General features: G+C 41.9%; 2 protein-coding genes across 2 annotated transcripts in view; one reads left to right on the forward strand and one right to left on the reverse strand.

Moving 5' to 3' along the window:
* Window positions 1-9,439, reverse strand: part of abch1 (ATP-binding cassette, sub-family H, member 1) — a 36,250-nt gene extending 26,811 nt beyond the window's left edge. The window contains exons 1-5 of the mRNA XM_085369049.1: window positions 9,411-9,439; window positions 8,341-8,343; window positions 4,952-5,054; window positions 1,965-2,113; window positions 275-434 (exon numbers count right to left, since the gene is read on the reverse strand). Coding sequence (XP_085225175.1) covers window positions 275-434; window positions 1,965-2,113; window positions 4,952-5,054; window positions 8,341-8,343; window positions 9,411-9,439 — 444 coding nt within the window. The remainder of the gene's footprint in view (window positions 1-274; window positions 435-1,964; window positions 2,114-4,951; window positions 5,055-8,340; window positions 8,344-9,410) is intronic.
* lgalslb (lectin, galactoside-binding-like b) lies at window positions 9,426-14,532 on the forward strand. Its single transcript, XM_085369050.1, has 4 exons — window positions 9,426-9,551; window positions 9,641-9,729; window positions 10,532-10,718; window positions 13,186-14,532. Exons 1-4 carry the CDS (start codon window positions 9,426-9,428, stop codon window positions 13,327-13,329), a joined length of 546 nt encoding a protein of 181 aa, XP_085225176.1. The 3' UTR covers window positions 13,330-14,532.
* Window positions 14,533-15,069: the final 537 nt, after the last annotated feature.

Genomic DNA, 15,069 nt, shown 5'->3' on the forward strand with positions numbered 1-15,069 from the left:
GGGGTGATAATTTTCTGGACAGAACACACTTGCTTAAACCTTCTGTGGACAAATGGCTGCAAGGACTTTGATTGTAAGTTCACAGGCTTTTTAAGAACAACCAAATAATAGAGAATACATAAAACCAGGTAGGGCTGCCTTTGTGTCACTTCAACAAATTTGCTGCTTTATTCAAAAATGTTAAGGATCTTTGGGCACATGAGTATTTCAAAAAAAATTAAAACAAGAGCAAAGGTACGCATTTTAATGTGAATATATACTATGTGGTGTTTACCTGTGGCATGTATCCGACTTTCTTCCCCGGAATATCGTGGCCAGGAAACGCAGGCGGCTTCCCTAGCACAGTGATGTGACCTCGTGAGATTTTCAAAGTTCCCACAATGCATTTGAGAAGTGTGGTCTTCCCACATCCACTGGGCCCCAAAAGGCCATAACTGAAAAACACAATCACAAAAATTTCAGATAGAACTTAAAGCGTGATCCTGCAGAGGGAAACACTGGGACAGTACAAAAGTATGTGACTAGGGAATGCTGCTCTTTCTGGTTATTGAGTTAACTGAAAGGAAACTAGTTCACCATTCTAGAAAAAAGGTGTTCCTGGAATCTAATCTGAGACAGATATTTCCTTTTAGACGTTTCAGTCTAATACCAGCCTCTGAAGACGCTGAGATGCTAATGCTGCTAAGTGTTAAAAAAATCAAATTGCAATGGCTTTGTGACTATTTTCATACATAATGTCAACTTACAACTAACGTCTGCTGAATGTAAAGTGGTTTTCATGTAGAGCCATTTTTGGATACATCAAAAATTGTATTTTTTCATATCTAGGCTACAAACGGTCTCAGATACATCACACAGAGTTTGCACTGCACTCTGTTATCACATGCACTTTTATCAGGTATGTCTAGAAATACTGATGGCTTAAATAGCTGGACGGGAGACAGGCCAATGACAGTTCAACACATTTTTAAGTTTAAGTTTGAAAAACTTGATAAAAGACTATATTATTTATATTATTTTGAAAGTTAAAGTGCCTATACTTATTCTACAATCAATGAGATAATTATCCTCAGGTTTAAAACAATGAACAATAACATAATGGAACAATATAAGTTATATTCCAAGAGCACAGTGGGGTTTTGTAACACTCGTTCTGTCTGCATGTTTTACTGGTTTTTCACATTCATGTTTTACATATTTCCAGCTAGCAAGAAACATGAGAAACCTTCAAGAATTTGCCAGGTTGTTCATTTGACTTTATTTTCTCTTACATACTTTGTGTGCACATGAAAGCATGTAACAATGCTTTCCTGTGCACACAAAGTATAGGTCAACGTTTTTGGTGGCCCCATTCTTTGTTGTCATACTTGTCACTTCAAGAATGCAGATTCATATTAGAGAAAAATGAATGTAGATCATCTATAAGAAACTGACAACGGAACGAACTAAGAGACAGCGACACCAGAAGCAAAATGTGTGCACTTAGAGCTGAACTGTCACCGACACATCAGGTTGAAAATTTCTTTGCAGTGTCATGCTAAGCTCTCCTTCCCCTGTGGGATAGTGGAATTTTCCCATTAAGGCCTTATTGAGAAACAATGTAGATGTTTATAAAGATAACCCTGAATATCCTGCAGGAAATTAAGCTTTCAACAGCTAATCAGTCAATAGATGCTTGACAAAAGTGAAGGCAAGATGAGCAGCTTGAATTGGGTCCCGACACCTAACCCAGAAATGTCAGCATTGTTTGCAGGTTAAGCATTTATCTGCTCACCAAGAAGAAAAGAAAGAGTCAAATATTTGTTGCTGTTAGTGATACAGGAAGTAAAACACCTTCAGCTTTTCACTATTTCACTCAGTATTTACATTTTGATTTTTACACTTGACTTTTGTTATGAACATTTATAATCTTGTCCAGTTAAAACGCTCTAAATTAACAGGTTGTGTTGGTATTTTCTACTCACATTTGTCCCTGTGGCACAGCCAGGTTCAGGTTGTTGAGGACCTTCAGTTTGCCATACGATCGGCACACATCTCGACACCGGATCGCAAAGTCTTCCTGTCCAGCCGGCAGAGGCGCCTCCAGATCAGCCTTCATTTTTTCCTCCTTCAGCTGGAAGAGAGAACATTTTGTTAAACACCAACATTCCTGATGCAAGTCTAAAAGCATGCTCAGTATTGGCAGACTTAACGTTACAACAATGATTTCTCGTGCTGTAGTCTATATAGATATTGTCACCTGCATAAACCTTCCAAATATCTTTAAATAATATTTTCTTTAGTGGAGAATATGTACCTCGCTGCTTTTGTATTCCTCCAATAAGGAAGGATTTATAGCAGGAAATATGACAGTGAAATAATGTCAAATATGCTGCAGATAATCTGTAGTTATAGTCAACCTTTCGCAACGTTTATGCAATGACACACAAAGTCTTGTATTGTGTTAAACACAGAGCATCCATGTACTGAACCTAAAGTAAATGTTTTAACTTTGTGCATTTCGTTTCTGCACATGAAGTGAAGGTTTTGTTGTGGTGAAGGCTTTTACTGAAATACAAAGAGGAAGTAGGATAACTGTCTAGTCTTCCTCTTTCTACAAATAATTGATTAGAAGATGCCGCAAAAAAAAGTTTCCTACAACAAATTTCTGTGGCCACATTTTAATTTCTAACATGTTTTCCTATTTGTTGATTAAGTGCTTGAAATGAAGTGCATCCATCATTAAATATTCCCACCAGGAAGAGCCGACCACTTAATTTGCCACAATTTTTACATGTGCTTCACTTAAACACGTTTGCCTGTCACAGCGGTTAGGCTCAATCACAAGTTTGAAAAATATTTAAGTGGCCACTTACAGAGACGAATCTTCCCACTGAACTGGCCAGTTATGTTTACAAATGCAAGGAATTTGAAAGTAGGAAGTTTCCATTCCTTATAGTTACAAAATACCTGTTAGTTTATATGGGGAAACCACCCTTGACATAAGTGTGTCTTTTTTATAGCCATAACATGTTGATGTAATTCTCTCCAGAACCTCAGTTAACCAATGCTTACACATATTTAACACTTATAGACCCACAAATAAATTGAGTTTAGATGATGTTCCCATACTGTACCGTGCTATTTTCTGCTTTTCAAAAATGGAAATTTCAACTTGTTAAAAATAAAAGCATAATTTTGTGTAGCCTAGCCATCTCTACAAATAAAATATCCATCATTACTGTTTAAGTAACAACATTTGACTCCTGAATGAGTTTTAGTCCCCTGGAGAAGGTTGCAGCTCCTTCAGCAGGAGAAACAAGGCTGGATTTGAAAGACTTCAGTGCAAGAAGCTGAAAATACAAACTGTTATTTTTCATAAGCCAATCACCAAACAATTGAACAGGCAGAAAGAGAAAGTTGTTTGCCCTTTCATCCAAAAGCCAAATACAAATCTCACTTCTGACCAAACAACACACAGAAACAGCCAAGCATACTCTCATGTTCCTGTTAATTTCTCTGCATCACTACAAAGCTGCATCAGACAAAGTATGTGGGTCGTAAAACAATCCTGAGTCCAGTAATCTCTAATAACGGCGTTCTTTCACGGGTTTCCACCAAACTCCCTCCTTTAATCCAGAATCTCTCATTTTCCAGCAAGGAGATTAGGGAGACTGCAGTGAATAATCTGCTGCATTTGGTTAGCCTCACCTTTGGCACTTTAGCCTACATTTGCAGACATGTCACCCTGATTCTGTGTGGCAACTGTAACCACTTCAGATGACACATTGATTTAAAATGCAAACAAACGCTGACTATCCATCACTGAATATGAGAAAGGCCTGGAAAAAAGACAAGGCTAACCTCATCTAGAGGAGACCAAACCGATTGAAGGAGCACAAACTCACCATTGGACACGATGTAAAGAAAAAGGGAGATGTGGAAGGGATGAAGAGCACTTGAGAAGTGAGGCCAAAGACTGAAGTCAACAGGTAAAGAGCATTTGAACATTAGCTGACACAAACATCTCGTCCGCATGAATGCAAAGTGGAAGAACAGGTTGAGTTTGAGAGCCAGCAACTGAAGAAGGCATGAAGAACAGACGCCAATAGCACGCACGCACACGCACACACACACACACACACACACACACACACACACACGCACACACACACACACACACACTTTAACTGGTGCTATAACCTCAGTAGCGCTCCATAATCATCAATATGTTTTCTGATGTCCCCAAAATAATACTTGGGAATAAAATTTTAAAAAACTAATGACATATTTTAAGAGCGTGATTTTTTTTCTCCTAACACATTTTTTTTGTAGCAATCCCACCCTTCCACCCATCTGACCAGATGGACAGACCTATACTTGATGAAAACACCACATTGCCTCTTTTGCTTGTACACTGCGATAATGACCTCGATCAGCCCAGCAGAGGCTCGCTTTTCATTCATAACAGGCTCTGCTCTGTTGATCAGGAAGAATTTCCTACCTTGCCTGCCAAGTTGTTGCCAATTTGCGTCACTACCAAGTGGAAGAAAACAGGCTTGACGGCCGTATTTAAATCTCTCCGAATTCAGGAAGACACATTTGCCGAATAAAAATTGTGAAAGAGAAGTCAACGAAGGGCTATTTATAAGCCGAGCCCTCTGCAGCCGACCAGCTGCTGCGCTTTCACTTCTCCCTTTCACGCAGGACGTGAGCGCTGCAGCAGCGCTGCGATGCTCAGCGGTCGCTCTCTGCCCCCCCCCCCCCCCCCTCTGAAAGATAACCCTCATCCACCCTCCCTGCTTTACGGGAAAAAATGGAGCTCTGGCCTGAAATGTGACACAAAATGAAAAAATAAATCCCAACTCCATCTCTGCAGCGGCGCACAAAGGCCTGCTGTCGAGGGACCACCTCGATCCTGGAGGCTTCCCGCGAAAAGACAGCGACCCAAACTACCTGAAAAGCATCTTACCCGCACCTCCATCTCTGTGCTGTTTGCAGGTCCACGCGTGGCATCATTCCTACCGGCAGCCTCCGCGGCCATGGCAGCAGGGAGGACAGCCGGACCGGACCGGCTGGGTCTCTGTAGGAGAGAGAGAATGAGGGAGAGAGGGGGAGAAGGAGAGAGTTAGATAGATGATGAGCTCTGGGAATTTTTAGGTTTAAGTCAGGCGAGCTGTTTGATCTGCTTTCAGCGATTCCACAGATGCACAGAAATGCAGTTTGCAATTTTCTGATCTATTTGGCCAGAATTTGGTGCCAGCTTTAGCTGATGCGGAGCTGCACTAGCCTGTAAGCAGCTGCAGGGGCTCGATTAATAATATATTTTTTAAGAAATAAAAGAATTCACCAGGTTGCTAATATCATTTCATTTGGCATTTCTAACATTAACTGCTGCTGCAAAAGCAACGGAAGTGAAACTAACCGATGGATTCTTGTAATGATGTCGTTCCAAAAATAACCGCTAGGTGGAAGCACAAAAACAAGAGACTTTTAGATGAAACGAGGTCAAGCAGGCGTTTGATCACTGATTGATGAAACTGAATGTGACACAGACACATAAATGACTGTTACGGAATGAAAGAAGGGAAATTTCCCCTGGCTCCTATGTTTGTGTTTCTGGTAGTAGCACAAACTTTGTGTTTTATACAGTTTAGTTTATAATTCCAGTTTTTATTTTCATTATTTTTCACATGTATCTATGATATAGTGACAGACAACCTTAAACACTTTATAAGTTATGGGTGGACACACAGAAGCCCACAAACGGTGCTTTGAACATTAATATCATCAATCAGGATTTTGGACCAGAAGCGTTTATCCCGTATTCTACAGAGAACTGCACAAATTATCAAGGAGGAGGATAACCACTGCACATTCAGACTCATATGAAATGCTTGTGATCATGGTTATGATTTTTCTTCACTGCATCTTCATTAAAATACATGCAAAAATCGAATGTAAATAAAAACCCGTTTGAAACACAAAATTTTCTCACTGATTGCACATTAGAGAAGGAATCAATGACCATGCAATGTCATTGCCCACATAGCTGTTTCCACAAATAATGATTTTTTTTAAAACACTTCAGTTTTTTCCTACATTTCAAGGAACCATGAACAAAATGCTTCTCAGCGCTGACAGCACTGCAAGGCTGGATGTTGGCGCAGCGGGCCCCTTTGTGCAGAAAATTACATGTTCTTCTTTCACTATGTCTTTGACTGAGGCACTGGTTTATATTTGGAGTTGATCACTGGGTGCTACACAGTGGCTGCCTGCTACTCCTAATACATATGATGGGTTTAATGCAATGGAGACAACTTTATCCTTCTCTAAAGAAAGACCTCAGCATTGAAATCATTAAAAATGAGATTTAGATTCAGCTCCTCCTCCATGTTAGTGTCTAATATAAAGAAATGCTTAATGACAGCTAAGAAAAAATGTTGTGGCTTATTTAAAAAGAGTGTGTGTGTGGGGGGGGGGGGGGGGGGCAACTACGAGTTCAGGACATGAAACCAGACGGCTGATACTATGTACAGATTGTGAAGCGTGCTGTTCTACACTTCGACACCACTGGTTTAAATACACTGCTAAAAAAGGGAACACTTGATCATCGCAGTGTAACACAAAGTCAGTTAAACTTCTATGCTATCACCAGTGTTCTCTTCACACTGAGCCTCTGTGAGTCTGGACAGTTTACGGAGGCTGTGCCAAATGTTAAGATGCCTGTAACTTCATCTGTCATGAGAACAGGGCAAAAGTGGCAGACCTACCAGTTCTGTTTTTTCTCTGGCAAATGCCAGTCAAGCTGGAAGGCACTGGTCTTTGAGCACAGGTCCCACTAAAGGGCATTCAGCCCTCACATGGCCCTCCTGGATTCTGTTTGGCCAGACACGTGTACATTAATAGCCTGCTGGAGGTCATTTTGCAGGATTCTGGCAGTGCTCTTCTTGTTCTTCTTTGCTGGGTAGACACTGTCCATCTCTTCATGTAACAGCCCACCTCCTGGTTTATTCTCCACACTCTTGTACTGTGCTGGGAGACACAGCAAATCTTTTTTGTGATGGCAGGCCTGGATGTGTTTAATTTAGGAAAAACTGAATAAGCTGCTGACATTTGTCTTGTTTTTGCCTCTCCAGTGTATGCATTGTCATTTTCTTTTGCACCAAAGCAGGTGTAAAGGATTCAAAATGGTATGTGCTTCCTAACTGGACAGACTATGTAAACACATCCTGATTTAAATGTGAATAAATGGGATTCTTGAGTTATGTTTTTATGTAATGTAAAATTTTCAGCATAACTTGAAACCATGTTTTGTTTCATATGTCACCATGCAAGTGTCATCAATGTGTGACGTTTCATAAGGCAGGAAGGCCCTCTGGAAAACATGTTGCCCAACCCTGGACTAGAGGCACGAGTAATGCATTGAATAGAGATATATGTAGGATATTTGAGTGTTATTACTGCAGCAATAATAAGAACTAATAACTTGTTAAGGGGTGTTTCAATAGTGCAGGGGTTTATGTACTTGGCTAACAAACAAAAAGTCTCCAGTTTGATCCTGGGAGGAGACACAAATCCTTTGGAAGATATGATGGGACCTGATTATTCAAGACTTTGTATGTAAGGAGAAGGACTTTAAATTCAATGATAGATTCAACAGTGAACCACTAAAGATAAACTAATCTTCGTCTTTCGGATGCTTCCGCTAGGGGTCGTCAAAGCTCCATCTCTACCTAAGCCTAGCATCCTCTTCTGTCGCGCAAGACCTTCTGGAGGCCCTGCTTCCCTACATCCATGAATCTTCTCTGTGATCTTTTTCATTTCTTCGTGCCTTCTGGGTCCATCTTCAAAATCCCTTTTTCAAAATATCCACCATTGCTCCTGTACACATGTCCAAGCTATCTCAGCCTTGCCTATCTAACTTTGTCTCCAAAATGCTCAACCTGAACTGTTCCTCTGATATACTCATTTCTAATTTTGTCTCTCTGTCAAGAAATAAGAAAATCTAGTATAGAAGAAACATGATCTATCTTTCTTAACCCTGTCAGTACTCTCGCTGCAGCGTTTTGGATTAAGGGGAACATCAGTGCATCACTGAAGTCACAGTGCATTGATTTGCTTAGCGTGTAATGCCTTTAAATATCCACAAAGGGGCAGAGTGGACCAGTTTAACTAAACAACAGCCGGGCTAACGATTAGAGATGGGGGTTGAATAGATAGAGAGCATACAGAAAGGACGGAGAGGGTTGCAAAAGTCAATGAACAGACAGTGGGATTGTCCACTTCATTCGGTGAAAAGCAATTATGTCCCAGGCTCACAAGTGAGCAGAAACAGGTCCATTTGTAGCTATTTTTAACTCCCTGACGCCTCTGAGCCCTACAGTATTGTTTAATCATTCCAAAGTATTGAGTGTGCCCACTTTGGCCAATTAGGCCAAAACCCCCCAGTCTGTGTCACAGTCAAACTGGATAAACGACACGCGAGCGCAGTCTCATAAAGTAACCGCTTATTTAAACCAGCTAAAAGTCGTGTCCTGGATTGTTATCCCAACCTAGAAACCCCCCAAAGAATCCAAACAATGCGTTGTCTAATTGGGTGAAGGGTTGAGGGAAATCTGTCTGATTAGCCTTCTCCAACAGACGGGGATTAAGCTTTTGGTCTGTAATTATTATAAAGCATACGTCAGCAGACATCCACCCATTTCAGTGGAGCAGATGGATCCTGCGAGGTGACTGTGCTCTCTCTCAGGCCAAGTCAGACGCGAGGACCCAAGAATAGGAGCAGTACTGGAGCAGGAACAGGAATATCCTCCTGAGTCAGTGCCACGACGCTGACAAACCACGCTCCCCGGCAGAGCTGCCTCTGCTCCGATAATCAGCATCCTATGCTATTCTGCTCAAGATGGCGGTGCAGGCAGCGGAGAAGGACGGAGTAGTGAGTATTTTGAAGGTTTTCGGGGAACCGATCCGGGGTTACGTGTGTTGGTATTTATTTTCTGTGCATGGGGGCCTGTTAGTTGCGATTTAAGCGCACCGTTAGGTCGATTATCCGGCGCTTATTGTAAATGCGGAGCGCCGGGCGCAGCGCATTCAGAGCGTAGGGCGACTCCTCTTTCATCTGTGGCCGGGGAGGAAATTGGGAAATCCAATACGCTGTGGTGAAATGCACCGGCGGTGTGTGCTCTTCTAGGCCACCCAGCCGGTGCGCATTTCCATCGTAGTGCAAGATGGTGCCAAATGTGGGGCTCATTTATAATAACTCATGGCTCCCGGCAGGAACGCTGATAACAACATGACAGGTCTGCTGCCACCTCGTCATTGTTGTTGCACGCCGCGTACGAGGCCACACTCTTGTGCATATATTGAATGATAGGCCTGTAGCCTCTTGTTGTGCCTTTAACCTCAGCCATGCAAGTTGTATATCCTACCTGACAGAGCGATAAATGATACTTTGCATCCTGTGTCTTTTGTCACTGGTGTTGAAGAATGTGGAAGAAGACCACCTGAATGACTCGCTGGGGAACCCCGGCCTCATCTCACCTGACAAGGAGGATTTATCACGCCTCCTGGTATGAAATATTTAAACGATTTCCCGAGTGTCCTTGTTTGATGCTCGCTCCTGGCTGTGCGTAATAAATTCAATGTATGCAATGCGTAGACGGTGCCATTCAGCGGGCGCATCCGGGGGGGCATGCGGCCGGGGAAGAAGATAATAGTGATGGGCATCGTGGACCTGGAGCCAGACAGGTAACATAACACCTCACAAAGGCATGCATGCACACACTCTTTATCTGGAGCCATGTTTTTATCTCTGCATATTTAAAACATTCTGATTTACGTCTGCACAGTACACATTCTTTGCTAAAGGATGTTAGAGATGGGATGTTTTGTTTTTGTTTTTGTTTTTTTTTTGTTCTTAGGCTAGTCAGACTTGCACGGCCACTCGAGGACACACTGAGTAATGCGTAGGCAGCCAGAAAGAACAGTGGCTCCTTAAGTATGCAGAGACAGGGCGTTCCCTCACCAGCAGGGAGAAAAAGGGGGGGATTTTCTTTTTTTAAAAATTTTTTAAAAAAAGAGAGAGATCCAGTGAAGCAGATTTGTTTGGGTGTGTCCTTACCCTACATGGAAACTTGTGTCAAACTTGGAAGAAACCTCTCGATGACCTCATCTTGTTTAGTGCCTGCTGCTGGGAGGGTTTTCCATGCCAAAGTTCATGTGAATGTCCCAACAGACAGAACAGCTCCAAGGCCTAAACACACAGTCTTTCTTTGTTGCGTCTCATTACTTAGAAACTTGATGCCTGTAACTGTGACCATAAACTTACACCAAGACGCATAACTGTGCAGCAGCAGCAGGGGAGGGTGGATAAACAGAACTAGCAGCAGGGATTATGCATAATTAACTCACAATTGGTGAGAATTGTTCTTACGCAGCAGAATTATGCATCTCATTTATCCCAGATTATCTGATGTGTGCTTTACCACTGCATCCTGCCTGAATACCCGATACCCCGGTTTTGTTTTTTGTTTTTTTTTCATACCCTCAGCTTTGATGTCAGCCTGACCTGCGGACGTGATTCAGAGAAAGGGGAGCCTCCATTTGATGTGGCCCTGAAACTCACGGCTCGTTTCACTGACCGTCAGTTCCTTCGCAGCGCTCGGGTTTCTGGGAAATGGACAGAGGAGGAGGCGTCCACTGTGTATTTTCCCTTCATCCCTGATCAGCCTTTTAGGGTAAAAAAATCCCTTTTCTCACATCAAATAATTCTGGGTAATCCCCAGCAGTCGACTGTAGCAGAGATATTTTCAGAATTAGTTATGTGAGATTATCTGCGCAGCATGATAATGGAACACAAACAGGAAATGTTGTCCATGCTTCATCATATTGTAATGTAAATACAGCCTGTACCCCATATAGTGGCCTGTTTACTGCGTTAGGACCACATCAGCTGTTGTGGTGTGCTGAATGAGTTGGAGTTGGAGGGTGGAGGGGGTTGAGCAGCAGGGCATATGCATGATGAGTAATCTCATAACACCCGAGGACTTGTTAGCTCTTTAATGTCATATTCTGCTCCAATAAGTCTGCACATGAATAACACACATGGTGTACAGCTAAAAATATACAATAGTGGCAATGGAGCGAAGAACAAAGCATGAAGTTTCTCGAGATGTTTTCAGGACACTGAATGAAGTTGTTCTTTCTCCAGTGTAGCCGAAGGTCTGTTTAAAGTGGCAAGTTCACGACACCCACACGTCACCGTGAAATGCACCATAACATTTGCTGCAGTGTTGGCAGCTCTGTGAAATCCATATAGAGGTTATACTTGAGGAGCTGGAGGCTAAAAGACGGCAAATGCCCAAAGCAACTGGGTCGGTAATTTGTGTACTTGTAACCATCTCTATTGCGTAATGTCTCGAAATGTTCAGGACTCTAGTGCATGTGTACAAATTTAGTAAAAATTTATTTTGGCACTGATTGCTGGAGCTATTTTTATTTATCTTGCATAGTGATTGTGACGTGATCTGCTTGAGAAGGAGGTCCAAAGTCTCTTACAGGTGCGCACTGCAGCTGAGTTTGGTTCACTGTCAAAACCAGTGCATATGATTAATCTCCTTTGCAAACTTAAACAATTCAGTAACCCCTTGCTATCCTTTTGATGGGGTACATTATAGTCCTGGAAGAGACCACTCCACCATAAGTTTATGGATTTACAGTGATCCTTACTTCTAAGGAGACACACACAATGTGAGCAAAACTATTCCAACATCATAACAGAGCCACTGGATCCCCTAATTGCTGGGGTCAAAGTAAAGTGTGCGTGTTAGTCCCCATAGGGAAATAGTTCCTCTGCATTTAACCCATTCACCCAGTGAAGCAGTGGGCAGCCGCCAGTGCAGCGCCCGGGGAGCAGTGTGTAGGGACGGTACCTTGCTCAGGGGTACCTCAGGGTAGCCGTTCAGTGGAGTCGAACCCCCGACCTTCCGATCATGGGGCTACCACTCTACCTACTGAGCTATCCCTGCCCCAGTCAAGGGTTTTTGCTTAGTGTGTTTTCCAGTCTGATATCTTTAAAACTCAGCTGTGGATGCATGAGAATTTTTACAAAGAGAAACTCTTTCTGTTTTTTAAGAATGCGAAATATGCATATGCAGACACAACAACTTAAGTTATTTTTAGAGGTGAACCCTGCATCTGGTTGTTGAATGTCAGCTCTCTGATAAAGTGTCATTGTTTGTGGTTGCAGCGTGACTGAGCAGGTCGGCACAGTCATGACTCTGTCGAAAGCTGGAGGCTGGAGATTAAGTCTGCCATGCAGAATGTTTAAAACAAACTCCCTCCTGAATCCAGGGGCATGTGGAGAGACACATGATGTGCTGTGGTCTCAGAGCAGGATGGTTTGTTTCTGCTGCTTCATCTAAAACATTCTGCCTTGAGTTGTTTGACGGTTTCTTTTTCTTTTTTTTTAAATTCCCCCCCACTGGCATAAACCACGCGGAGGTGTTTATGCAGTTACATTTTTGTTGTCGGTTTGTTAGGATTCAGTGTGTACACGTACAAACAAGAGAAGAAAATGAGAGCGAGGCTTAGCTCTAGCCTACTTATTCAATAACGTTTTGGGAGCTTTAAATGTTTTAACATCAACTAAAATAGCTGATAGTCATCCTCAGTGTAAGGGGTCATTTGGTCTTTCTCTTTACAAGCGGTTGTCTTTATCATGCACCCTAACCAAGGAAGAAAAAATGACAGATTAGCTTGGGTAAAAGACCGAAAGTTGAGGCACACAACGATGTGTGCCGCTGGTAAAGTTTCTGAGCTGCCTTTCCTCATAACAAGCATCCGTCAACGTTTTCTCCATTTAAAGCAATGCAATATCAGGGATTGTAACATCTAGTCCTTTACTGAATCTATTTTGTAATTATTTACTCAAATTGAAACTGCACAAATAATATTTTTATATTAACGAGCAGAGAAAGAAATGGTTGTATAAAGTGAGATGCGTCCCTTCAGCTCATGAGGTGATTGTGTGTAACTCTGACACAGCTTTTTCCACCCACCCAATTTCTTCTGCTTATTGTGACTATATGGAATGAGTGTGTTCAGTCTCTACTTGTCATGAAGTCAAAAGCGGTTAAAGTGCGGTATTTTCTTTCCACCTTTTGCCTAACTGTCTTTTTCTCCATGTCTTTCTTCCTTCTGCAGATTGAGATCCACTGCGAGCACCAGAGGTTCCGGATATTCGTGGATGGACACCAGCTCTTTGACTTTTATCACAAAGTAAAATCTTTGCCCTCTATCGACACAGTACGAATACAAGGAGACCTACAGATTACCAAGCTTGGTTAACTTGCCCTCTGACCAATTCCCGCTCCGCAAGTCGTGTGTGAAGCAAGGACTTGATCACACATGACCACACACACACGTGCGCCTGTTACATCATCATCCATAGCCCATCGTACAGCACTGCATCAGCATAGTAACTGGATCAAAGTTTTTCTGCTTTGCTGTTTCTTCTTCTTCCTCTTCTTTATGTTGAACCAGGATCTGATGTGATGGTGCTTTGTGGGTGAATGTGTTTGATCCATTTTTCAGGTATTTTTCCCTTGTAGCCCCAGTTTTTAGATCAGCGAACTTGTAGCTTATTTATAGGACATTCCACTTTTATGTCGAATCCTTTAGGGAATTTGAGATGGAGGCAGGTGTGGAGGTTTGAAAAAACCAGTTAGATAAAAATATCTGACAATTAGCAGCTAAAGTGAAAGTTAAGTGTTGCTCATGGATAGAACAAAATCAAAAACTTAAACTCAATTCAACTCACTTTGTTTAAACATACAAGCGTCCTCTTAAATCTTTTGCTGACCAAGCAACGTGAACAAATGTGCAGTAAAACTCAGACAGGCCAGAGCAGTGTTCCCAAATCAGGCGGATACATGATGTTATGCGAGATGCAACTGGTTTCAATTCAAATATACCTGGACATATATGTATATTTGATATGCTTTAGTTAGATTGAGCTCAGCACAGCTGGATGTGTAACTATTTCAAAAACTCATCTGAGCACAACACAAGACAGCATAGCGGCCTGTTTTCTCTCTGCTGATGTATATCCAACTCTGCTGGCACTCCTCTGCATCCCTTGGGTTTATTCCAGTTGTCATGGTAACACGTCGCAGCCTCATTGACCTAAATACTCAAAAATGAGGATTATATCATGACAAGATGTAGCATCCCATGCTTAACACAGCGTGTCTGGGTAGTTTGCACTTTTCTTTTTTTTCTTCTTTTTTTTTAACTACAGCCACTCTCCTGTCAGTAGATTGCGCTATAGAGGCAGTAGAGCTGCAGAGAAATGTTATTTAAAATTTGACTTCTGCTCCTTTTTTCTTTTGCAAGCCTCATCAGAGTTGAACACTAAAATAAGATAGAAGTTTTACTCCTTATATGAAGAAGAAACCGTGCTGTCATCGAGGTCACAGGTTCAGCCGGGTGCAGGTTCAGTCACACATTTTGGAGTCAGGGGTCAGATCCTGGGGGTACTTTGAATGTATAGGGTTGATGTTTTTTTGTTTATCTTTTTTTTTTCTTTAATAGTAGCATAGAAGATATAGTGATGCACAGATTAATTTCTCAATGTCACAGTTTTTGGTGGTATGGCTGGTGCTGTTTTAGTCCATTATAGGTCTTGTGTGTCTCATGGCTTTTTAAAAAAAGAAAAAGGTTTTCCTGAATCATTCCTCATCGGCATCTTGCCCACACTGATGCAGTCTCATCCTTTCCTAGCGCTGCAGGCTGTGTTTTAGAAGTGTAACTAACACAAATGTCTGGTCTCTTATGCGTTGTTTTCTTTATGACAGTTTCCTTCACTGGGGCAGGGAGCAAGTTCTAAAAAATATAGAGAAGAGATCTTCAAGTTAAACCCACAAGTATTGTGTGTATGAAATCTTAAGGTGCTCTGTTTACACTCTTCCAGTATCAACGTTGATTATGCGTTATCAGGTTTTTGGGGGTTTTTTGGGTTTTTTTTCCATACTCTAGAAAGATGTAAAAACTCACTGCAGACATTAAAAGGTACTTTTTTTTTCTGTT

Source organism: Diplotaxodon limnothrissa, linkage group LG13, assembly GCF_057381915.1.
Source record: "Diplotaxodon limnothrissa isolate DT_005_m linkage group LG13, D_limnothrissa_male_GT1.1, whole genome shotgun sequence".
NCBI classification, from domain to species: Eukaryota; Metazoa; Chordata; class Actinopteri; order Cichliformes; family Cichlidae; genus Diplotaxodon; species Diplotaxodon limnothrissa.